The sequence below is a fragment of the Apodemus sylvaticus genome, chromosome 10, assembly GCF_947179515.1.
Source record: "Apodemus sylvaticus chromosome 10, mApoSyl1.1, whole genome shotgun sequence".
NCBI classification, from domain to species: domain Eukaryota; kingdom Metazoa; phylum Chordata; class Mammalia; order Rodentia; family Muridae; genus Apodemus; species Apodemus sylvaticus.
In genome coordinates this window covers 9,120,577-9,145,377 of record NC_067481.1, presented here as the reverse complement: position 1 = coordinate 9,145,377, position 24,801 = coordinate 9,120,577, and the positions used below count along the sequence as shown (strand labels likewise).

Genomic DNA, 24,801 nt, shown 5'->3' with positions numbered 1-24,801 from the left:
AAATCTTTATAAGCATGGCCATTATGCTTCAAGATCTGGATTAAAGGCATGTGTCGATCAGGATCAAAAGCCCGTAAGGTCCTGATCAAAGGCATGTTGTCTTCCTGTCTTAAGATTCAGATCACAGGTATGCCCTCCTTTTTTGGATTGTAGTTCATTCCAGATATCACCAAGTTGACAACCAAGAATAGCCATCACAATCCATCCCTTGTCAATTTGACACAACATTATATTTCCTTATGTCCAAATGAAAACAATAACCAGGTCGTAATAACACCTAACATAACATAATCACCCCTTGTACAACTGCAAGCCGATAGTAAATTTAGAATAGGTGGTAATGTCCTTTTTTAACATTCTTTTCAAAAGATGGAAACCTAGCTGGGTGAGGTCTTGCCCTGAGGTCATCACTCCCTTAATTCCTTTAATATCTTTAATCTGTCCATCTCCTTGAAGACAGGATTTAGCTCCATTACACCCCTTGGTGCCCTTTTAACTCTTAAACTATACATTTTGTATTTTTCCTTCCTCAGCTTGCAACATTTGACCAAAATGCTTTTCATAAGACACAGGACAGAGTCTATGCTAGGCTGTTTTGATATTTCCTTTCTCGGTGAAATCTCTTCACTTTAACCTCAGGCAGACTCTTCAGACAAGGGCAAAAAGCAGCCACATTCTTCACTAAAATATCACAAGAACAATCTCTAGGCAACATACTAAAACTCTTTTCCTCTGAAACCTCTTGGACCAGACTCCCACAATTCAAATCACCTTTAGCACCAGTCTTCCACATTTCTATTAGAATGGCTCATTAAGCCCCACTTTAAAGCATCCATTGCTTTCTTGATCCAGTGTCCCCAAATCCACACTCCTCCTAATAAAAGCATAGTCAGACCTATCACCAATACCTCACTCCCAGTACCAACTCCTGTCTTAATTAAGGTTTCATTGCTGTGAAGAGATACCATGACCAAGGCAACTCTTATAAAGGAAAAAGGTGATGGCTGACAGTTTCAGAGCTTTAGTCCATTATCATCATGGTGGGAAGCATGGCAGCTTCCAAGCAGACATGGTGCTAGAGAAGGAGATAGAAACTGGTTTCCACTCTCGGTGGAACTTGAGCCTAAGAGACCTCAAAACCCATCCCAGAGTGGCACACTTCCTCTAACAAGGCCACAGCTCCTAATAGTACTACTTTCTATGGGCCAAGCATTCAAACACATGAGTCTATAGGGCCCCATCTGCTCAAATCATCACACCAAGTATAGGATAAGAATCTGTAATGATGTAGACATCTTAAGAATATAGCTCAAGGGCTGGAGAGATGGCTTAATGGTTAAGAACACTGACTGCTCTTTAGAGGTTCTGAGTTCAATTCCCAGCAGCCACGTGGTGGCTCACAAGCATCTGTAATGGGATCCAATGCCCTCTTCTGGTGTGTCTGGAGACAGCTAGCTACAAAGTACTCATATACATAAAATAAATAAATAAATCTTTAAAAAAAAAAGAATATAGCTCGATTGATAAAGTGCCTTCTCTTGCATGCTTTCCAGCACTTCACAAAACCAGACATTGTACCCTCATATTTGCAATCCCAAGCACTCAGAGGTAGAGGCTGGAAGATCAGAAGTTCAAGGTCATTCATCCTCCCCTACACAATGGGATTCGAGCGAGGCTAGGATAAATGAGATATTATCATAAAAAGGAAAAGAAAAGAGAACAACTCAACAGCTCCAGCAATCAGCTGTACTAGGGAGAAATAGATAAGTAATTAAAGCCAGTGATCAAACCCTGCAGAAGAGCCCAGCAAAAATTCAGACACACTTCCAGATGCCCGAAAGCAAATTCATATTTTTCATTCTAGGGAGCATTGGTTTTTACAACCACTGCAGACCCAGCCTCCTCACACTGCAATAAACAACTGCTTAAGTGGAATTTAATGACCCGAGACAGACAGTGCTCTGAGCCAGAAGAGAGATGCAGAAACAAAGGTGTATGATTCCCCACTGGGCCTGAAATATGGCCTTTTCACCAAAAAAGAACCAAAGGAAGTTTTGGTGGGTTGGGCTGGGATGTGCCATAGTTATGGGGCATGGGTGCACCAAAGAGGGGAAAGGGAAAATTTAAGGAACAAACACATCCAGCCCAATGGCTGTCTTCACAGGCTGGGGTGCTGCTCCCACCACGAGGAGATTCTAAGGAACAAAGGAAGTAAGGGGATGCTGACCAGAGAAAAGTCAGGCTGTAACTAAGCTGGGTTTTCCAAACAAGGAACCCACTCCTAAGCGTACCTCCTGAGTTCCCATTAATATGGCAATTACACGCACGGCTTTACTGGGAGCACCCGTGCGGCTGGCTCTCCCCTCCCTTCTCTCCAGTGTTGAAAGAAGACTTACAGCGGCAGGTGGCTGTTCGCCATCCCTCAACCCCCCTCTTGGATGAATCAAACAAAAATTACAGCAATTTAAAGCTCTTCCAGGACCTCGTTTTCAATACTAAACCAGATAATATCTCATACCAGAACAGAAAACAAGTGTTCCCATGAGCCAAGCAGAGGGGTTAGTTTTATGCATAGAAAAGGATTGAAAACAAGCAGAAGCAAAACCCCCAAAGCAGACGGGTTCTATGCTGGCTGGGTTCTAGGTCAACTTGACAGGCTAGAGTCACATAGGAAGAGGGAGCCATAACTGGAAAAAAAAAAAAAAGGCCATATCAGACTGACCTGTAGGCAGATCTGTGGGGCATTTTGTTGATTGGGGATGATGTGGGAGGACTTAGCCCACTTTGGGTGGTTCTACCCCTATACTGGTAATCCTAAGCTATAAGAAAGCAAACTGAGAAGCTGTGGGGATCAAGCCAGTTAAGTAGCACGCCTCCATGGCCTCTGCATCCGCTCCTACCCTCAATTCCTACCCTGACTCTACTGGGTGATGGACCAGCTGTAAGATTAAATAAACACTTTCCTTCCTAAGTTGCTTTATGGTCTTAGGGTAATGGCATTTTATCAGAGCTATAGAAGTCCAAATAAAGACGCCATTTTCCAAGTTACTTTTCTTGATGGGAAGGCAGGAAAATAGAAAAATAAATACCTGGCTAATATCAGGTGAGGTCAGGTTTCAGTGTACGCACCCATGCATACATAATAGTTTGTTTACTATTGCTATTAAAAAAACTTTAAAAAACCCAATTTATGGAGAAAAGGGTTTGTTTTATACATTCCAATCACAATCCATCATGAAGAGAAATCAGGGCAAGAAGATTGAGGCAGGAACTGAAACTCAGACCGTGGAAGAATATTGCTTACTCTCTCACTCAGACTGCTTTTGTATAGTCCCAAGGAGTACCTGCCCAAGTGTGTCACCTTCACAGTGGGCTAGACCCCCCAACATCAATCACTAACAAAGAAGATACCCCCACTGGATGGCCTACAAGCCGATCTGATAGAGGCATTTCCTCAGTTGAGAGTTCCTCTTCCCAGAAGTCAGTAGTTTGCTTCAAGCTGACGGGAACTAACTAGCCAGGACAAACTGTGTGTGTGTGTATATGTGTGCTTGTGTGCTTGTGTGCATGTATACTAGTATGCATGTGTTCATGCTTGTGTGTGTGTGTGTGTGTGTGTGTGTGTGTGTGTAAGGTCAAAGGTAAAAGGAACATTCCTTCCTCTCCTCCCAGTCCCTTCCTCCCAGCCCCTCCCCTACTCCATTCCTTTTCCATTTCTCTTCAGAAAGGGGCCAGCCTCAAAGGACTGAGTCCCTGTGGGTCAAGTTTAGTTGATTCTGTGGGTTTTCTTGTGGTGTCCTTGTCCCCCTCATGTGCAAGATTCCCCAAGCTTCACTTAATGTTTGGCTGTGGGTCTCTGCATCTGTTTCCATCAGTTGCTTGATGTAGTCTCTCTGGTGACTTGGGGCTAGACACCAGTCTACGAGCACAACAGAATATCACTAGGAATCATTTCCTTGACTTTTTCCCTGTTTGTGTTTGACCCTGCTGTTTGGGCACAGAAGTTTGGTCTAGAACGCGGCCTCGTTAAACCGAGAAGCAAACGTGAGTGCCCGTGGCAGAGAGACAGTAGCAAACCTTCCCGCTAGATCTTTACAGCCTGATTCATGAGTGTTTTCCTCTGCGAGGTGTCAGTGTCTGTTGGACAATGGCAACAGAGTGGACGTAAACATGCCAGAGCTCAGCAGAATTTAAGGAGGAGGAGGAGGAGGATCTTGCAAGCACTCTACCAACTGATAGATCCCAGGTCTTGCCATGCAGAATTCTCTTTGGTTGTTTGGTTGTTTTTCAAGACAGGGTTTCTTTTTGTAGCCTTGACTGTCCTGGAACTCTGTAGACCAGTCTGGCTTCAAACTTACAGAGATCCGCCTGCCTCTGTCTCCTAAGCGCCGAGATTAAAGGTGTGCACCTCCACCACCCTGCTACCCACGCAGAAATCTTAAAAGGCTTCTACCAGCTCTTTCAGTCTTGTCCCTCACCATGACTCAGGGCATGTCGTACTAAGAGCTGCTTCACCAGCCTGGGACCAAGGAGCAGAAAGTAGGGTGGGGTGGGGGTGGCGGACTAGAGCCAACCTGTCACCTGCTTATATGAGAGCAAAATAACTCCTCATGATGCAGACGACTGAGCTTTGCTTGTTCCGTTCTTAAAGAGAAGCTGACTCACACTGCCTGTGACAAATGCAGCCAATGCTAGAGCTCTTGGCAGAGCAGAACCTAATGAAAGCAAAAGCCTGGAACCCCACACGAGCCCCTGGACTTCTCAACCCTCCTCCTTCCTGGTAAAGTGCCCATGAGCACAATTTTCTCTATATGAATGCTCCTAGAAATGCTGGGTGAATTCCGCTGTCTGTGAGTCATCTAACTGAAGTTAATAAACGATGGGGAAAATCGAAACTACAGTTTTATTTTTGAACCAACCACGCATTGGACAACAGCTGTATCTAGAGCTTACCTATCTCTGTTCCTGGGGTACTCATAACGTAGTCTTGGTGTCTGCCTGGGAGATAGGAAGACGTTTGAAAGAGACCCCTGTGTCTCTCAATCTATCAGACTACTTTAATAATGGACCCCAAATAATTGGGAATGCTCCCTATGAACCTCACTCTGCGAGAATGAGAGGATGCCAGCCAGGGAGGGGATGTGTCTCCCAGAAAGAGATTTCACACAGTTCTAAGGACTTGTCAGACCACTTACAGGCTGAGACTGAAGCCCCAAACCTGATGGGTCAGTGGTAGGCAGGACCACACCTTGACCAGCACTGCTTAGATATGCAGATCCTTCACCATCTATTTAAACTTTAATGTCACTAGCCACAGGTCCTTGGCCCAACAATGCTGCCAATTATAAGTTTCATAATATACAGTGGACTTAAATCTGAACAAAGGGTGTTTGGTTACCCCATGGTCTCCATACCATTATTGCATAGTGGGCATGTCTTGCCAGGCCAGTCACTTGTAGCTCAGAGTTCACCAGTGGAATACCTATAATTAAAATGAGGGTTTGCTGTTATCTCTTCCCAGTGTGGCCACACTGAAAATCTCCTTTGCCTGCTTTCCACAATTAATTTGGCTCTTTTATTGGCTTATTGAAGATGGATGGCCAGACCCATCTTGGGGCACAGATTGTGACCCCCAAGTTTGATAACAGTCTCATACCTACCCCTGACAGCTCCAAGAACCAAAAGAAAGCCAGCAGGAGGCACAGAATCCGGAAACATGAAAATGTCCATGGGAAAAGCCCATGGACAGGGCCTACTCTAAGATTTTTCTCTCTTCTAGTCAGAGCAACAGAGTGGAGACACTCTTGTCTAGTAAAGGTTTAAATGGGAAGATGGTTGTCTTAGGGATAATGCTGGATAACAATACTCTCTCCTAGGAACTCACTCTATGAGACCAGTATTAATCAATTCCTCACCATGGCAGCACCCTATGACCTAACTATTTTGAAGTAGGCCCAATCTCTTATAAATTCCACCACCTGGGGCTGGAGAGATGGCTCAGCAGTTAGGAGCACTGATTGTGCTTCCAAAGGTCCTGAGTTCAATTCCCAACAACCACATGTTGGCTCACAACCATCTATAATAAGATTTGATGCTCTCTTCTTGTGTGTCTGAAGACAGCTACAGTGTACTCATGTGAATAAAATAAATACATCTTTTTAAAAAATCTTTAAGTAAATAAAATAAATAAATAAATAAATAAATTCTACCACCCCAATTCTGCCATCGTGGGGTCCAAGTTTCTGATACATGAACCCTTGGGGAGGGGGGATCACACTTATATTGTACCCAAACCACAGCAGCTGCCACCCCAAATGGAGCACTTCCAGGGACTTCAGGCTCCTTTGTCCAGGAGAGTTCTAACACATGTACTCACATGTGAGTTGTTTTTGTACCCCAAGAGGGGCGACTGTGTGCTTCAGATGGGATGCTGCCAAGTCTTAGTGGCTCTTTTTTGCTCCTGACCTCACTGGATGCTAAGAGCCTGGGCTGCGGTGAATAAGAGACTAAAGGACTTAACAAGCCAAATACCCTTGGGACCCAGCATTGCCGTTACTGTCTGAGGGAGGTCACAGTTCCCAACATGGAACTAAGGATAAAAATACTCCATGCAGTTGAGAACTCTTGGGTTCCCAGCAATGGGTTTGAACCAGCGTTCCCTGAATCATCTTCCAGCTCCTTGTCCTATCTGGCCTGCAGGTGCAGTTTGAGGCACTCTGTAACAAGGGCATCACTAGTGCCCAACAGAACAAAGAGTAATCACACATGCTTGGGTGTTCGGTGGCATGGATGGCAATCTCTGGATATCACATACGGTATTTCCCTTGAAACTAGATAGCCAGCCAGCCTAATAATACCAGCCTAATGCCAAGCTAGCTTGGTGAAGCCTCACACACACACACACACACACACACACACAGCGTCCAAATGGCTAGCATGCCCATTCAACTTGAATCTTCTCTACCTTCCCTTTCAACTCGAAACTTCTCAAATACTGAAATTCCCATCTTAAGCTGGAAGCAGCGGTCCTACATAGAGGACAGAAACAGAGATGGAAGGGCTTAGCCGTGCACAGAAGGACCTACCCATCCGCCCTTTCCAGTGCTGCCCTAGGATGGTGGTGGTGGTGGGTGTGTATTGGAGTCCTTAGAAACCATGGGTTTAATTTCTATGATATGCCCTGTAAAGACCTAATCACTAATCAGTTTAAGGAAAACATTGTGCTTAGAAAATAAAACACATGTCTGGGTTTAACGCATGGCACTGGGCTGTCAGTCCCCTGCAGGGGGAAAGGCAAGTATTTGTCTGCCTCAGTGTGCAGCTGAAATGAGGCATAGAGAGCTACAGGACTTGGCAACGATATTTAGGAAGGGCATGAAAGGAAGAAAGGAAGGAGATACAGGGGAAATGGTCTCCTAACCAGACTTTCAGAATGCAGCTTTGGTTTAAAAAATAAATTAAAATAAAATAAAAGTCCTATTCTTCTGGTCAAGACGTACACTCAAAAATGGCCTTTCTGTAGCCCTCTTCCTTAAGCATGACAAACCAGCCATGGGGCTTCCTATCAGCAAGCTAGATGGGAAGCCAGGGGGTAGCTTGTTAGTTCTCAGACAGTCATTTTCAATTACATTCTGCTGTCGTGTTTCCTGTGCCCTGGCCTCGCAAAGCCTTTCATCCACCAGCTGGAGCCTCCGGGGCTGCTTAATGCAATCGGTAGCAAAGAAGGGTCCTGACGTCTTGGCCAGATAATGAGAACCCTCCGATGCAGGACAGTCATTATCCCTGGCCCTCCCCCTCTTCCCTGGTCCCAGACAGGTACACAGCGCAAAGGCCGTGCAATGAAGAGCCTTCATGGTGACTGTGCCGGAATGTAAGGCCATTCGAAGGGAGAAATTGAGAGTGTTAAGTTTATTCCCACCCAAGACCAAGGGAGGCATGCACGCAGTATGACACGCGGGCGGTTAATGACTCTGATCAAGTAGGGCTGGCTGCGGTGCAGATGAAATATTGTCACCGAGACACTGGGAAGGGCGGCTTCAAAGCAAGGCTCCCCTGTCGTACCAAATCTCCTGGATATTCAAGCTCCTCGCTGAGCTCCGGTGAATGGCAGGCCTGAGACACACTGTTAGGATACGTTTAATTAGCACTGTAGGCTAATGGGCTTCTGCTCTGCAAAGCCAGCCCGAAGCAGGGGCCTGGAGGAGACTTTACCCAGATTGAATTTCCCAGAAAGAGGGGAAGGTACTCCAGGGTGGCATGCACCCCTGTAGATCTCTATTCTGAGGGAGAAGAAGATGCCTCCAGAGGGCTTTTCCAGCGACGAGTATCACCAAGTGTTGTGGCACCACTGGGGCAGAAAAATGTTCCCACTGCAGCCCCCCAGAGTCCAAAAGGGTCCTCCAAGGAGCTGAAGTGCTCAGAAGTGAGGGAGAGGCTGGGGGACTTCACGCCAACTACAGGAAGAAGGGGAGAGGAAGATCATTGAGTCCAAGTAGGGTTCAACATAGAAAGACGGGGGTCCAAGAAGCGAGGGGGACTTAGAGGGGCAAAGAAAAAAAGAGGCGAGATGAGCCCAAACCCAGAATGGAGTAAGAGAAAACTAGCCAACAAGTCAAGGAGTGCTGGTGGGCCTCAGAGGACACAGGAAAGGTTACAGTTACCATGGCAACCCCTTGCTGAAAGGCAAGAGCAGAGGGAGTAGCCAGTGTCTCCAGTCGCCACACCTGCTGCTGCATCTAAATGCTCACCTGGAAGACTGCACGGTAAAATCCTGTAGTGGACTTTTTATTCCCACACCCCAAGATCAACACCAGAACCCACCTTTGCTCATCTACTGCAAAACTGTAATGTTCCCAGAGCTCTTCTCCTGTGTGCTCCAGAGACCCACGAGGTTTGGAGGCCGTGGGCTCCTGGACACGGCCGTTCCCACAGATGTCCTTGGCAGGCTTCTGGTTGGGGCATCGTGGGGCATAAAGTTACTCAACCCTGACTCTCGTGCCCGTAAGGTCTTGTCAATCCTCTGCTTCAAGGCTTTGGTATTGTCTGTCTCCGGGTGGAGGAGAGGGGAAACTGAACAAAGTCCGTATGCACACTAGTAAACCATGCATTTCCTACGACCGCACACCCCCACTCTGACTCCCGCTCTTCACACACACAGATGTGTTCTACCACCCAGTCCTTCACAATTCTTCACATCAATTTTATGATGCATTTTACCTAATCCATATATTTATGCCATTTTGTCTTTGGCAAGGATTGATTGTCTGTAAAGAAGTCTGGCCTTCTACTCAGTACAGCCTGTTGATTCTGAGTGTGGAGATTCTATCCCTGAATGACTCATCTCTCAGGGTAGCTCACAAAGACTGCCGGCACCCATGTGCTCAGCTCAGCGACTGAGGAATCCACCTCCAAACTCAGAGTTCTCCATGGTTTCCCATATGGGCAGCCCAGACCAGAGCAATCTCACACCCAAACTTTGCAGGATCTCTTGTAATCTTTATTATTGGTCAAACAAACAAAAACAACTAATGCTTACTGAGAGCCTACAATAAAATAGACTTTATTCTACACATCTCATATGTATTAATGTAGTCAGTTTTCCCAGAAACTTCAAGGTCAGGCAGCTGCTGAAGGATCAAGTCATAACCTTACCCCAGCACATCGAAACCTATGACCTATTCTCTGACCCTTTCCTACTTGATACCATCTGTGCATCCTGACAACTTTCAGGAATGACCTCTGTGATGTGTCAAATATGTATCTTATTATGTACCAAAGCACTACAGAGAGCAGCACATTTGTAATTTTGTTGCAATAGGGCAGGGATGAGTTGTAACTTTGTAATGATAAGGGGAGGATTAGCCATTTCCATAGGGAAGAATGGATCCTTTTAACTCTACCATCTAACATCACACTTAGAAGCCTTAGCCATTGCAATAAAGCAAGAAATGCTTTTAAACATCAGAAAGGAAAAAATGAAACTATATTTCACAGACATGTCACAGAAAATCCCCAATGTAAGAATTTAAGAAATCACATTTCTTATATTATGTAAGAAAATACATTTATAAATATAAGAAAATACATTTCTTACAACTAACATATGAGCATATCAGGTTTTTAGGATACATATAAGTTAAGTTTCTACACACTAGCAATTGAAGTTTAAAACATATTGCTATTTATTTGACATCAGGGACATATAAAGCTAACCAAATGTGTAGCTTGCAGATGCAAAAAACAAAAATAAAAACAAACAAAAACCCCACAAAAGTACTCAGAGGAAGCGTGAATAAATGAAGAAATACACACAGGATTCATAAATGAAAGACTCAATATTCTAAAGATTTCCATTTTTCTTTAAGTTAGTTAATAAATTCAATGGAATCCAAACCAAAAATATCATCAGGAATTTTTTGTAGATATTGGGAAACTGGTTCTAAATTTGTGTATGAAGAAATGCTGAACAGCACAACGTGTTACACAAAATAAAATAACACAAGACCACTAGGAGAGCTAAGACATAAAAAGCAAAATAAAGTTTCCATTGCTAAAGGCCAGGCAGGACTCACAGCAAGCAGAAGTCTGGTGGGACCGATGAACTAGAAAACCACTTAGAAGGACAGTTTGGAAGGATGCTGGAAAGACTAACATCACACACCACATAATTCCTCAACTCTGCTCCAAAAGAAATGAAAACTTACACACAAAACTACGGGTGAATATTTATAGTGATAGCACTCACAACCATCAAAAAGTGGGGACTGAGTCAGATGTCTTCCAGCTACAGAATGGCTAAATAATAATGTGTGGTATATCCACATAATGTGGAATATTACTAAGCCTAGTACGCCATAAAAAGAAGTGACTCTTACTACTTGTAACATCATGAAGTGCTCTCAAATGCATGGTCCTACTTGAAGGAAGTCTGGCTGGGGAGGTTACGTGAATTCACATATCGTCCTGGGAGGAGAGAAACTACAGAAGCAAGGGTTAAAGAAGTGGCTGGAGTTGACTCCCTCTGTGGCCAAAGGTAATTTGGGAAGGTGTTGGGACTGTCTTCTACCCACTTGTGGAGTGGTTAGGAAACTGCATTTTTTATAACTCATGGAACCATGGGCAAGAAGAAGAGAGCTGTTTATATATTTTAAATTAAAATAAGTTTCAAAACAGAGTCATACTATGCATCCCTATCTGTCCTTGAATTTGCTATATAGACTAGGCTGACTTTGAACTCACAGAGATCCACCAGCCTCTGCCTCCTCCCAAGTGCTGGAATTAAAGGCAAACACCTCCAGAGCTAGATTTAAAATACATTTCATGAATCTCATAAATACCTCTTATCTCCCAGACAACTGCATAGTCTTAAAATGGTCATGAAGCTTGGAATCTGACCATTTATAATCTAAAGGTTTTGTTTTGTTTATTTTGTTTATGAGCAAGGTATACATCAACCATATTAGAAAGGATTCAGACCATTGTGTGTGGCTTCTGGCTAAAGGCAAGGGAATAAACATTGATGCCTTAGTGTGGACAGGGCCTGAGTCCACACGAGGACAGATGGGACAGAGAAGCAGGAGATGGGAGGTACTGGTGGATATGCAGACTGACTATGTGCTGATCCCTGAGGAAACTCAGACTCACTTCAAAAAACTTACATAGGCCAATGGTCCCATTTGTTTTCCAGGGAGATGCGAGTCTCCTTGAGGGCAGAGGTCCCATGTAAATGGCCACAGCACAGAGTCTTCCTCACAGGCAAGAATGTACCCCCTCATTACTAAGGCTGACTGGACCAAACCTTGACAAGGCCCAGTGTGGTTCTATGAGTCCAGCAGGCAAGCCCTGCTTCCTGGAGAGGAGAACAGAGATTCCCAGAGCCAGGCCTGTCGTAAAGGAGCACCGTAACACTCTCCCTCTTATCCTCCATGACACTTGCCTTCCCCCTCCCCCCCCTCACTTAGGATAGATGTAGCAGGGGAGCTGAGACTTGCTTCTGTTTCAGAACCATTGGTCTCCGAATGTACAGCTCCAAAAGTGCTCCAGCCCTCCAAAGCATGGTCCTCTGAAACACTGATTTAGATTTGGATACGAAGGGCTGCTTTTCTCCTCTGATCCAGACAGAGGAGGCATTCAAAGAAGCAAGTGGAACACAGTGCTAGGATGACAACTGCCAAGAGGAGTGAGAAGGCCTGCACGCAAGGGTCTACTCACAAGCCAGGTCAGCCGGCAAGTCACCGACCCCATTACCATCCCCTTTCCTCAAGGCGGGGCTGCACCCACCCCAGGTCAGATGACAGTGCCACTGGGAACTTCACCTGAGTTCGAAACCCAATTCTGTGCCTCCTTCCCTCAGTCCCTTCTATCTCCCAGGCTGGAAGCGGCATCAATTTACTTCCAGTCTTAACAGGATCAAAAGAAGCTTCTGGTTTGTCCCCGGGCAAGATAACAATGGTAAGAGGAAAAAGAATCCAAGCTATGGGTGAACATGTAGGAAAAAACAAAGACAAAAAACAAAACCCTAATGATGATCCCACAAGCTCTGAGGCTGGGGAGTAGTTTAGGGTGCAGCACTGGCTTAGCTGCATTAGACCTTGAGCTTGACCACCCCTTCCCCAGCACCCAAGGAAGAAGAAAACAAGTCCTAAATACTTGAACCAAAATGCTACCCTGTATTTTACGAATTTAAAAAGCTGAAAAGAAAAAAAAAACCAATCAACAGCTGCAAAACAAAACAAAATAATACAGGAAAGGACGGAGTCGGCTGTTTCTGGGAGCAGCCCCTCTAAATCTCTGAGTAATAAAAACCCGGCAGGAAGATCCTGACCCGACTGGTGGGGCTCTGGCCGCTTCTCAGTTGTTTCCTGAGTGCACATTAAAAACACATTACCCTGTTTAATAGACTTATGAGCTGAAATGAATGTGTCGGGCTCTTATAAATATGAAGAAGCCTGGTAACCAAGCAAATGTTAAATTTTGCATAAGGAGGCAGTACCCTAACTCCTCTGAAGCACTTCAGGAATACCTCAAGCAGAGCTGCAGGCAGTGGGCTCCAAAACTCAGGTGAATTAAAAGGGATTTCATTCTATTACTGTCAGGATTAGACTCCCGAGGCTCCCTCTCCTGTTTTCCTTCTCTCCCTCCCTCCCTCCCTCCCTCCCTCCCTCCCTCCCTCCCTCTCTTCCTCCCTCTCTCTGTCTGTCTCCCCCCCCCCACACACACACACCTGATATTCAAGATTCAAGGACTTTGGGGGTGACATATGTGCCCCATGGAATGGTGCTTCAGCCAGGATACAGATCTCCCTGGAACCTCAGAACGAGGCTTCACTTGGAAACTAGAACTCTGTGTGTGGCTGGCAAAGGATGAGACGGTACAGTCACAAGGAAACCAAAGTTAAGACTCCTCTGAAATTTGCTCTGGGCAAGCAAAGAGTTTAGTTGATTGGGGCTTAGCTACAGAGTACAAATGGGTGAGGGGTTATAACAAGAGCATGTGGACCCCAAAGTAGTCTCACCGGAAAATGTCCTCCAACCATGTCAAGATGGCTCCCCCAGAGCTGCAGACTGGGCACTCCCTGATAGTGAACCTTCCCTAAACTATATAATCTATCAAGTCTCCAGGCCTGAGGCCACCTACAGTTGGCATAGGATTATATAGAAACAGATGAAGGGGCATGTGGGTGGAGCTTAGGTTTCAGATGAAGTCCTACCTACCCATCCCCCTACTCCTCTGAGCAGGTCTGGCCATCAGTAGTGCCTGGGCCTGCTCTGGATGACCACTTGAAGCAGGTGTGGCTGCTCTGATGAAGATGGAGTCTGTTTTACTCTCCGACACTAGCCCACACAGACCTAGCAGACATCAGGGCCTCAAACCACAGTCAAACAATCTCAAAGGAACCAAGAGCTGCCATGTCTCCTTGTCATGTGGAACTCCTTGTGGTTGATGCCTGCTTGTGGGAAGATGCTTTAGACATTGGTGCAAGGGTTGATCTTGATTGTCACCTCAGTGGCATTTAGAATCGCCATGGAAACACACTTGTAGGCATGCCTATGATGATGTTTCTACACTGGAATAACTGAGTAGGGTAAGCACACCTTAAACGTGTGTGGCACCAGGCTGGAGGCTGGAGTCGCAAGCCTCTCCCTCCCACTCCCTCTTTTCCTTGAGTGACGGTGGACATGATGTGACCACCTGCTTCATGCCTCTGCAGCCATGACTTTATGCCATGACGACAATACCCTCAAACTGTGAGTCAAAATAAGCCCTCCCCTGAGCTGCTTTTCTTAGTTATGTTTCTGTAGCAATGAGGAAAGGATCTCACACAGATGGGCTGATTTGGGAATCCCTCCCTACTGCCCAGCATCCTAACCCCACATATCCTGAGATGAACTCTACATGGAGACAGTCTAAGTGAGGTCATTAAGACTAAGCCCTAATCCCATAGGCCCCCAAATCCTCACAAAAAAGCAAACAGAGCCATATTGTGTAGCAGTTTCCTCTAAATTAAGCCCTTCCATCTGGGGGTGGGGGGGAGGAGGGGATTTCTTAAGACACAGGGTCTTAGAAAACAACAGGGTATTTTAGAGCAGGATGTTTACAAGGTGAAACAGGAGGATTTTCTACTGGGAAGTGAAACAATCCATCCTGCAGGGAAACTCCTTAAGTCAGGAGGTAAGCAACTCAAAGTAGCTCCAGGAAGTCCCTGAAACCAACTAGATTCACTAGCTCACTCCCTCCCTCACCAAAAGCATAGAAGCAGAGTGTTGAAAATAACTCTCAGCAAGCTAAGCAGCCAAGAAGAAGCAGGAACCTGCTGACTGCCACCACCAAAGGACACCTGCCACCTACTGAGCTGCCACCAGCAAAGGACACCTGCCACCTGCTGAGCTGCCTCCAGGCTCTGCGGTGTGCTCCAAGTTCCCAGTTCTTATGACCTGCCACCCATGTTGGGGTGTGGTTGGTGACACAGCTGTCTTTGATTCATTTTTGCTCCTATAAACCCCAGCAAAGCACACTGGTTCACCAAGTAGGTCTTTGGTATCCAGAACTTTGCTCTATTGTCAATGCCCTATCTGGGGTGAGTAGACATTTGTTATCTCTCCAGGAATACTGTCACATGACAGCTAAACATTCACAGGAGAAGTCAGCTACTTGTAAGCCCAGGCCCAGGCCTCTGAAGAAGCTACCCTGCTCCTAGACCCTTCTGTCTAACTTCTGAGGAAAAGGCATTCCCTCTGCTTCACATGCCAGCATGCTTTGTGGGGGCAGCTCAGTCAGGTTCGTGGAAATGCAACCACATTGCCTTCTGGCTGGGCCACCAGAAAAAGTGCTCCCAGACCACTGCTGACCTCAGGAAAAAGAGAGGAAGGCAAGGAAGCAGGCCAAGGGCTAACTGAGTTCTAAGCTACTTGCACCAAATATAACAACACGCTCCAGAAGCTGAATGAGCATTGAAGATGTGTCCTCCAACAACAATCCCATAAGCAAGGACAGGCAACTGCCCCTCCTGGATTCATGGAGCCCACTTCAAGAAAGTGCAACTGGTTATGTATTTACTTTGTTTTAAACACCCACAGTGATAAAGAGCGCTTGGCTAACACATCCTCACCACCATCCTCCTCACCATCCCCCTCACCATCCCCCTCAGCATCCTCCTTATCCCCTCACCATCCTTCTCACTATACTCCCCCTCCCCATCTTCCTCACTTCCTCCTCACCATCCCCCTCACCACCCCCCTCACCATCCCTCTCACCCTCACTATCCTCCTCCTCCCCCTCACCATCTTCCTCACCATCCTCCTCACCATCCTCCTCACATCCCCCTCACCATCCTCCTCACCATCCCCCATCCCCTCACCATCCTCACCATGCCCCTCATTTCTCCTCACCACCTTCCTCCTCACTACCACCACCATCACGACCATTTTAACTCTTTGTTTTATCAGCCTTCTGCACACACCAAAAAAGCCACTCCATATTTTATTTTGTTTCCTTTCTTTCCTCACAGCACATTTTAATATCCACCATGCCTTATTCCCACCCTTGACCTCCCACACACACACATACAAACACCTTTTTCCCCCCAGACACGGTTTCTCTGTGTTGCAGGCTGTCCTGGAACTCACACTGTAGAGCAGGCTAGCCTTGAACTCAGAAATCCACTTGCTGCTGCCTGCCAAGTGCAGGGATTTAAGGCGTGTGCTGCCACCACTGCCAGGCACTCCTTCCCTTTTAATGAAATCTGGGTTGCAAGCCAGAAGGGATGAAGTGGGGGAACTCTCCCTTAACTTAAAAAGGACGATAATTCAAAACTGTTGATGGGAGACACTGAAGCACAGATGTGCAAGACTTCAGGCATACTGGGGTCACACAGAATCTGACTTGCGATAAAAAGCCACTGCTCTCTGCCCTCTAAAAACACATAGGTCAGGTCACATGACAAAGACAAAGGGATGGGGAGTGGTTGAGAGAAGTGGGCGGAGGCTAAAACAGGGTCCGGAGAGCAACCAGAGTATAAGCTCTACTTGGGTGAAACTGTCAAAGAACTCAAAGTAACAGACACAAGTACACAAGAGTTCTGCTGATTTAAGAAGCTGCTGAACCCTTCAGTGCTCATATACAGACCCCAGATACGTGTATACATACAAACATACAACGGTTCACACAAGTCAAGAAGGTCTTCTCTGCCAAGTCCTTGAGAGCAGCAGAACACTCGAATTAAGCTAAATTAATGAAATTCATCCAAACGTCGAACACTAGGAATAATTATGCAGGGTCGTGGTCAGTAACAGGAAAGTGTGGACCTCACAGTGCCACATATGGTAACGAAATCTGATCAAGTTCAAAATCACAAAGTACAGAACAGCGTCCCAAGCATGGCTGCGGCATAACACAGCAATCCTCAGAGGGCGCACGAGAACCGGAACCGGAACTGGAACCGGAACAGAATCGGAACCTGAGCCGAGGCTTGCACTGGAAAGAGAACCAACTCTTGTGTCCCTGGTAGGAGGATTAAACTATAAGTGATTTGGGGTTGTAGGTAAAACCACTCTTTCTTTTTAACTCTTGCCATGACATTTGAATTGGAAGAAAGAAAAAAGGGGGAGGGGCGAATTGGAAGAAGGAAAAGATGGGGGGGCAGGTAGGTAGACAGTGGAAAGAGAAATATGTGAGTGGTGGGTGGGGGAGGGGAGGGAAGGGGAGGGTGAGAGAGAGACAGAGAAACAGAATATGGTTATAAAGGAAGTCTTAGCCTTGCTACATCTCAAAATATCCCCAGCTTTGAGAATAGCTGATGTTATAAGCGTTAGGCACCGACAGCCATCGATAGTAAAGTGTCTAATAAATGCTTTTCCCAGCTTGGTTGCTGCAACCACCCAGGGCAGCTGAACTTCCCTCCCAGGGCATGGCTTCTCTGACTCCCCTCCCCCCCCTCCCGCTGAACCAATTAAAGGACATGATATCAGTGGCATGATTGTTTTTTAAAGGCTGATGTTTGTCACTAGATGCCCATTAAGCTGGCCTCCTTGCTCCAGTTACAGCGAGCAAGCTACAGGACAAATCCAGATGGCACAGACAGTGTCCCCCCCAGGCTTGGTCCACAGGAAGCCAGTCAGCGAATGAGCATTATCAGGTTTGAGAGTTCCCAGATGCATGTCACCCACAGGTGCACCCAGGTGAGAAGAGATAGCTGGGAGCAAATGATCTTCAAGGGCTGCACCTGGGCCTGGGTTAGGAACAGTTAGCAACAGCCACAAGGATTGCTTGGCAACCTAGTAAGAGGCTGTGCCTGGTGTTCAGCTGCAGGGGAGAGGGCCGAAGCTCCCTCCTACACAAACCCACCACTGAACACGGGGTTGCCTGGAAAGAGCCAGAACTCCCCCAAAGCTCCCTGGGAAAGGCCCACTGTGTAGTGAGAGAGATAAACCAGCCTATAAAGTGTTTGCTTTGTAACTGTGAGGTCCTGAGTTCAAACCCCAGAACCTACAGAAAAGAAGCTGGACATGGCGGTGTGTGCTTGGCGACCCCATTTTGGGGAGATGGAGAGAAGCCAGATTCTAGGATTCTCTGGCCGGCCTACCCAGTCAGCTTGGCAAGTTCCAGTTTGGTTAGAAGGTCACAAAACAAGCAAACAAATAGGTATACAGTTCTTGGGGGTGATGGTAAAGGTTGCCCTCGGGCTTCCACAATGTGTACATCCATATCCCTGTGTGTGTGTGTGTGTGTGTGTGTGTGTGTCTGTGCGCACACACTTGCCAGTTTTTACCTTGTTTGACAGCCACCACTACAAACCTACAAACCACCCATGGTCCCCCAACTCCTTTGGCTTAAAAGACAAGGCAGTAGAGCCAGGCCAGCTTTCCTACCCCACACTGACTCTGGGTTAGGGCTGCACCATCCTCACAAGGCCGAACATGAGTTGAGCAAAGAAAATTGCTAGTGAGAATCCCCAGAGAGACCTGTGTACCTGTGTTGTCAGGACTTGGCATGAAAAAAATGACAGGTTTGATGGAAGATCGCCCTTGCCTACAATCCTGTGAGAGAACAGAGGCAAAGCCTCAGGCGGCCTAGGCTGAGTAGGAATGAGATGCCTTACAGGCGGCAGAGGGCAGCTGTGATGTCTGACCCTCTCTAGCTTGAGATCCTATTAGATGAATTTTACTTCCTGCTTATATTTCAGCTGGGAAGTTTCGGAAGGCAGAGACGGTCAACCAGAGAGAAGGCCGCCAAGGCTTTTCCTGGTTAATGTGTTCGGAGAAGAATCTGAACAGAGGCCACTGAGCTCTGGCTGCACAGGGCAGAGTCCAAGCACATACTGGGCCCCTCTGAGATTTAGGAAGTGTTAGCTGATTCCTTTGGAGAGACCCTTCCCTCTAAATCAGCAGAGAAAGATGCTGCTGTTGTCTTTAAAGTTTTCCGGCTCCACACACACACAATGCGAGAGACGGATGTATGCACTGCTTCCTCAGATGAATCAGAAAGTCAATAATCACACAAGCCAAGAGGGAATTCCTCGGGGCTCATCAGGGATGGGGAGATGGAAGGACAGAAGTGCATCCTTCCTAACCTAAGTCAGCCCCATCCAATTCGGAGTGACCCCGTCCATTCACCAAGCTGGAAAGGCAACAAAGCAGTCAGGACTGCTTGCACAATGGGCAAGAGTTCGTGTGAACAAATGATAAAAAAGGCGGAGGCCACCGTGAGCGAGCGGTGCCCTGCATTCCCTTCTCTCCTTCCACCAGCCCTGGGTCTGACCCTCCCGCCCAGCACAGCAGCAGCAGCAGCAGCAACAGAAAGCTTGCCTGAAAGAAGCCCAGTGCTACCTATCCGGATGGAAAGTTCGCTCTCTGGGAAGAGCAGCCCGGTGGGGTCCCTGGGATCAGACTTCTTCATCAATGCGGGGTCCAGGTTCAGCGCCAGGGCCGTCTGGGGGTCTTCTGCAGCACCCTGAAACAAGAAGCAGCAGTGTCACTACAACCTTTTCCATGTCCTTGGGATTCCCCATCCTCAAGGCCCACAAGGACCCATGTCCTGCTAAGAGTACCAGGGCTGAGTACCTGACGCAGCCCAACTCTCACAGGTTGGACTGTCAGGAAGGTGACAAGCTTTGGGGGAACATGGCTTTGAAACTTTCAAAATCCAAGATCTAAGGAGTCGCCGTTGATCTCCCAACAGGCGACTCCTCCACACACAGTCCGTTGATGCTGATACCTGGTGGAACAGCCTTAGATTCTGACCTAAGAAAGTAAACCTATGAGGCCACTCATCCATCCATCCCACATGTAGCTGCCTTTGCTGGTCACTGTGACACAATGCCAGACAAACAGCCCAAGGGAGGAAAGGATAATGTTGCTATTTTAGATGATTCAGTCTACAAGGGCAGAGAGGGCATGGCGGAGTGATGTGGTTCGCTTCCCGGCAGCAGGGAAGCAAAAATAAACAAATAAATAAATAAATAAATAAATAAATAAATAAATAAATAAATAAAATAAATCCACCCTTCTCTGTTTCTCCACTTATCCCACCCAGTCCTGAGCTGAGACAATGATCCTGCCCACATACAGGACCCATCTTCCCACCCCAGTTCATCCTCTCTCAAAAATGCCCTCACAGGCGCTCCAACAGATAAGCCTCACTAGTTTACAGTGAATCCAGTCAACAGAGAAGGCCAACCACCGCAAGGTCACCACTTGCCAACAGGACACTCAGGTACCTCATGTTAAGCCACAGCACTCTACTCCTGGCACGCAAAAGGATCATGTGCTCCTCACCAAACGGTGCCTTCTGTCCCCTGAAAGGCCTCGAGGTCATGGTCTCAACGTCACCCAAAAGTTCAAAGTCTCTTCTGACACCTAAAGCTTCTTGACACCTCGTAGACTTGGGAAATCAAACTGTAGGGTATGTCTTGCTATATAAAAGCCCAGAGTAAGGATTCCAGGTTCAAAATGGAGGAATGGGAGAATAGTTGGGGAAGACTGAACCCCCAACAAGGAAAACATTAGATCCCACACCTCAACATCCAGTGTCCAGGACACACAGTGTCCTAATGTGAGCTTCTGTAGGCTCGGATCCGCACCCCCACCTCTATGGCCAAGCCATCTGCATCCCCACTACCTCCAGCACACAGTCTTTCTCTTGGGCTTATGTACTGCTTCACACCCCCCCCCCCCCCGCGCATATGGCACACAGCCCATAGCCCCGCCATCCCCAACACCCTACAGTCTTTGACTGAAGCTCAGGCTTCACTCTGACAGATTCACAGACTCCAGCTTCTCAGGAGATCCTGACAGTAAGTCCGTTATCTATAGGCTGGTCTTGCATTCTGGATGGATAATTTCCAAGTCTGCTACAATGTTAAATAACCAGACCAGCTTTGACCACAGCTAAAAGTGGCCTGTGCCTGTATGTGCCTGGCCAAGCTATAGGCGCCTGGGTGGCAGAATCTAAGAAAACAATTCCCTAGATAGCCCTGTGCAAACAGGAAACCCAGGTGCTCACTATTTTACAAGAAAACTCCTTCAGAGGAGTTTGTGGGTTGGTACTTTGGAGTGTGCTAGGAGTGGGGTCTGGCCAATATCCAGTTGTCTCAGTGCAAAGTGTTTGGTGTCGCTTTAACATAACTAATCCCTTTGCAAACTCCGCCCCTCTTATTCACAGATAGCTCCTGTTCTAGTTAGACTTCACTGTTTCACATTCTTCTGTTCTGCTTTTCTCCTCATGATCCTCACTATAAATTTGGCTAAAAGCAGCAAACAATAACTATCCACCTCTCTCTCGTCTCTCTCTCTCTGTCTCTCTCTCTGTCTCTCTCTCTGTCTCTCTCTCTCTCTCTCTCTGTCTCTCTCTCTCTCTCTGTGTGTGTGTGTGTGTGTGTGTGTGTTCACACATCCAGAGAGGCCAGACGCATCAGATACCCAGGAGCTGGAAATACAGGTAATTTGTGAGTGGGTGCTGAGAATCAAGCTCCAGTCCCCTTCGAGAGTAGCGTGTGCGCTCTTACCCACTGAGCCATCTTTCCAGCCCCAATTTGAATTTAGCCTCCCACCAAGTTTCAGATGTAGGTGAAATGCAGACAAGTGTCTCTGCTGGGTTATAATATGAAGAATCCAACTCCCCGCAGAGCGTTCCTCCCCAGCAGGAATACGATGAGTCAGCCCCTCCTTTACTGTCTGAGCTCCTTGTGCAATTCTGGTTTCCTGAGCTTCCAGGAGGATCGCCCATTAGGCTCCGCCTACAGCTTCTAGGATGTCCACAGCCCACATTTCTAAATGTGTTCAAATTGTCCCCACACGCCAGTTCCAAAGGCTTGAGAGATGTATAATCAGGGTTAGTCACGCCAATCTCCCAGGCCTGGTATTAGTTTTCTGCATTTGTTACTTCTGTGTCACCATTACCAAGACACCCAGCAGAAGACCAAAGAGGGGAGGAAGAATTTATTTTTCTCCCAGTTTCCGAGGCTTTTAGTCCACCACAGTGGGGAGGGCATGACAGCGGACAGCAGATCACAGAATGGCTGTCCCAGGGCACGCGCGCACGCGCACACACACACACACACACACACACACCTCTTTCTGTTTTCTTATGGCCGTGATGATCAAGAACAAAAAAAGAAAAAAGAAAACCTAAGGACTCAGATATTTTATTTGATCATTTCTTTCCAATTAAATATTAAGCATAAGCACTTCAGGGTGCCTCACGTCTTATTTTTGTTTGTTTTCTCGTGTGCCTATAGTGTCTTTATTGTTTGTTCCTCAGACTTTCTATGGAGTACTTTAATAAGAGTACTATCCTGTCTGAAAGGAGGAGAAAGCCCCCATTCCTGCTTGGCCAGCCCCACCCAGCCCTCAGCTTCTATCCCGAATCCTGGAATCCACCCTCTGTCACACTGAGTGGCATCTGGCTCTTGGCATCATGGTCAAGGCTGGCACCACAGATGGGCAGAATCCCGGGTGGAGGAGAGACTGAACGAGCCAGTCCACACCTCTGCAGAAGGCCCCACGCAGCCCCTCCCAGGTGACAGCTGGTGTCTGTGTGATGAGCCTCGGGCCCCGGAGTCTCAGCTCCTTGTTTGTTTATATGCCTTAATTATTCCTAATTCTCCATCTCCCGCTGGCATCTGACAGATCACCACCCAGTAAGAGATGTGAAAGGGTGATGGCTGGCTTCTCTTGACGAAGAACTGGGAGGGAGGAGGATGGAGGTGGTGGTGGGGTGGGGAATAACTTCATTACGGGGGAAACACCAGTGCCTTCATGTGCACCAAGCAGCTCATCCAACAGAAGCCCCTCAGCAGGGCACACCCTGGAGTCAGTCCGCCTGATATAGGACAATGGTAGTTAACTGGGTGATTTTAGTCTCCCCTCCCCAGACCTAAGAACACAGAGAAATAGGTATCTCTGGCTGTTCCAGTGGGCATGGGTGGCTCTTCTGGTGTTCCTCAATGCCCTGTCATGTACAGGACAGCCTCAGAGCAAATGACAATAAATGACAACATCCCTAATGTGGAGAAGTCCTGCTTTTTGAAAGATTCCGGCTGCCTGGGCCCTCACAGCTTTCCATGTGATTACAAATTAACGCTGGGAGCTCTGAGCTCTTGTTACTACCAAGAAAAGAATTCTGTCACTTTCTCTAGGATGACTGCTGCCTGCCTGCCTGCCCTCACGACTCAATACATTTTTAATTAAGCATCAGCTGTCTACCAGCAGTGCAGCTCCTCAAGATATAAAAGAGCCAATCCCCACAGCGGCACGATCTGCCCCTTCTCCTTTGAGAGACCAACGGGCCAATCAATGACCGATTGAACAATTGCAGACGCGGATGGTGAAGGTGCTTGGAAGAAAGGGGCTGGCAGGATGGCTCAGCGGGCAGGGTGTTTATTGTAGAAGCATAAGGAGCTGAGTTTGGATCCTGAACATTCATGTAAGAGCCAGGCACGGTGCTGGTGCCCATGACCCAGCTCTGGGGCGGTGGAGACAGATGCCCAGAGCCCATTGGTCAACTAGCTTAGAGAACCAGGGAGTCCCAGCTTCAGTGAGGAGTCCCTGTTTGAGAAGATGAGGCAGAAAATGACAGAGAAAGATATCGGGCATCAGCCTCTGGTCTTCGCACACACATGTACATGTGTTTTCACCCACACAGATACACACGTGTAGCATGTAAAAAGCGAGCAAATGCATAAACCAAGAGGCCAATGGTTACAGCCATGCTTGCTCCTGGCTTTGTGCTGGGTATGTTCAGAGATTTGCATAAGCCTCACTGTTATTAAAGAGGGAGAGGTGTGTGTGTGTGTGTGTGTGTGTGTGTGTGTGTGTTCCATGAGTTACTGTGGAGACTGGCCTCTTTGTGAAGGTGGCATTAAAGAAAAAGGAAACAAATCGTGGCCATCAGACCCCTCAGCTGCTCCATCACCCCAGATGCAGGTGGCTGTATTGCTTCCTACCCACGTTTTAGGGAGCAGGGGGCTGTATGATAGCAAGATCCCACCCCAACTGCACTCAGAAGCTGCCCTTTTAAGGCCAGAAAGATGGCTTAGAAGGTACAAGCCTGAAGATCTGGGTGTAACCCCCTAGACTCCAGAGGGAGAGAAGACTCCTGAAAGTCTATCCATGTATTTCTCTCTCTCTCTCTCTCTCTCTCTCTCTCTCTCTCTCTCTCTCTCTCTCTCTCTCTCTCTCTCTCTCTCTGTGTGTGTGTGTGTGTGTGTGTGTCAATCACACAAAACCAAGTAAACATTCTTTAATTAGACTGAGCCCTGCCCCCCCCCAGGTGTTATTAATCTTACCTTACATGTGTGCCTACATTTATCTAGGTTTGTGTGCCACCTGGGTGCTGGCTCCCACAGGTCAGAAGAGGGCGTACGCTCTCCTGGAACTGGAGTTTTTGGATGACTGTGAGCCACTATGCGCTGCTGGGAACTGAACCCAGGTCCTCTGCAAGAGGGACAAGTGTTCTTAAGAGGGGAGCTGGAGCAGGACCAGGATAGCTCAGCTGCCTCCATGCCTCCCTGCCCCGCCCCCATGCCTGGACATACATTTACCCTTCAGAAGCCTGGGGCCTTACATCTACCGAGTATACTGACCATATCTCAGATAACCCTGTCAATATAAGAAGGGGAGGACGGTGTGACATCGATACAACTTGGCCCCATGAAGAAGGAAATGCAGAAACGCTGGTTGGGTTAGGTGAGATCAGCCAGACACACCGAATGGCAAGCACCACAGGCTCTCTCTGGCTTAAGGTGGCTCTTGACATGGGAAGACAGCACTGCTGTCCTGGGGAAGCTCTGTCTTGCTGCATACCTGG

At 47.3% G+C, this 24,801-nt stretch overlaps 1 protein-coding gene across 6 annotated transcripts in view; it reads right to left on the bottom strand.

The window, feature by feature from the left end:
* Window positions 1-24,801, bottom strand: part of Slc39a11 (solute carrier family 39 member 11) — a 438,334-nt gene that overhangs the window by 220,861 nt on the left and 192,672 nt on the right. For 5 of the 6 annotated variants that reach the window (XM_052196137.1, XM_052196142.1, XM_052196140.1 and 2 more), the window contains one exon: window positions 19,302-19,446. In XM_052196137.1, coding sequence (XP_052052097.1) covers window positions 19,302-19,446 — 145 coding nt within the window. The remainder of the gene's footprint in view (window positions 1-19,301; window positions 19,447-24,801) is intronic. The other variant, XM_052196138.1, reaches the window with a different exon arrangement.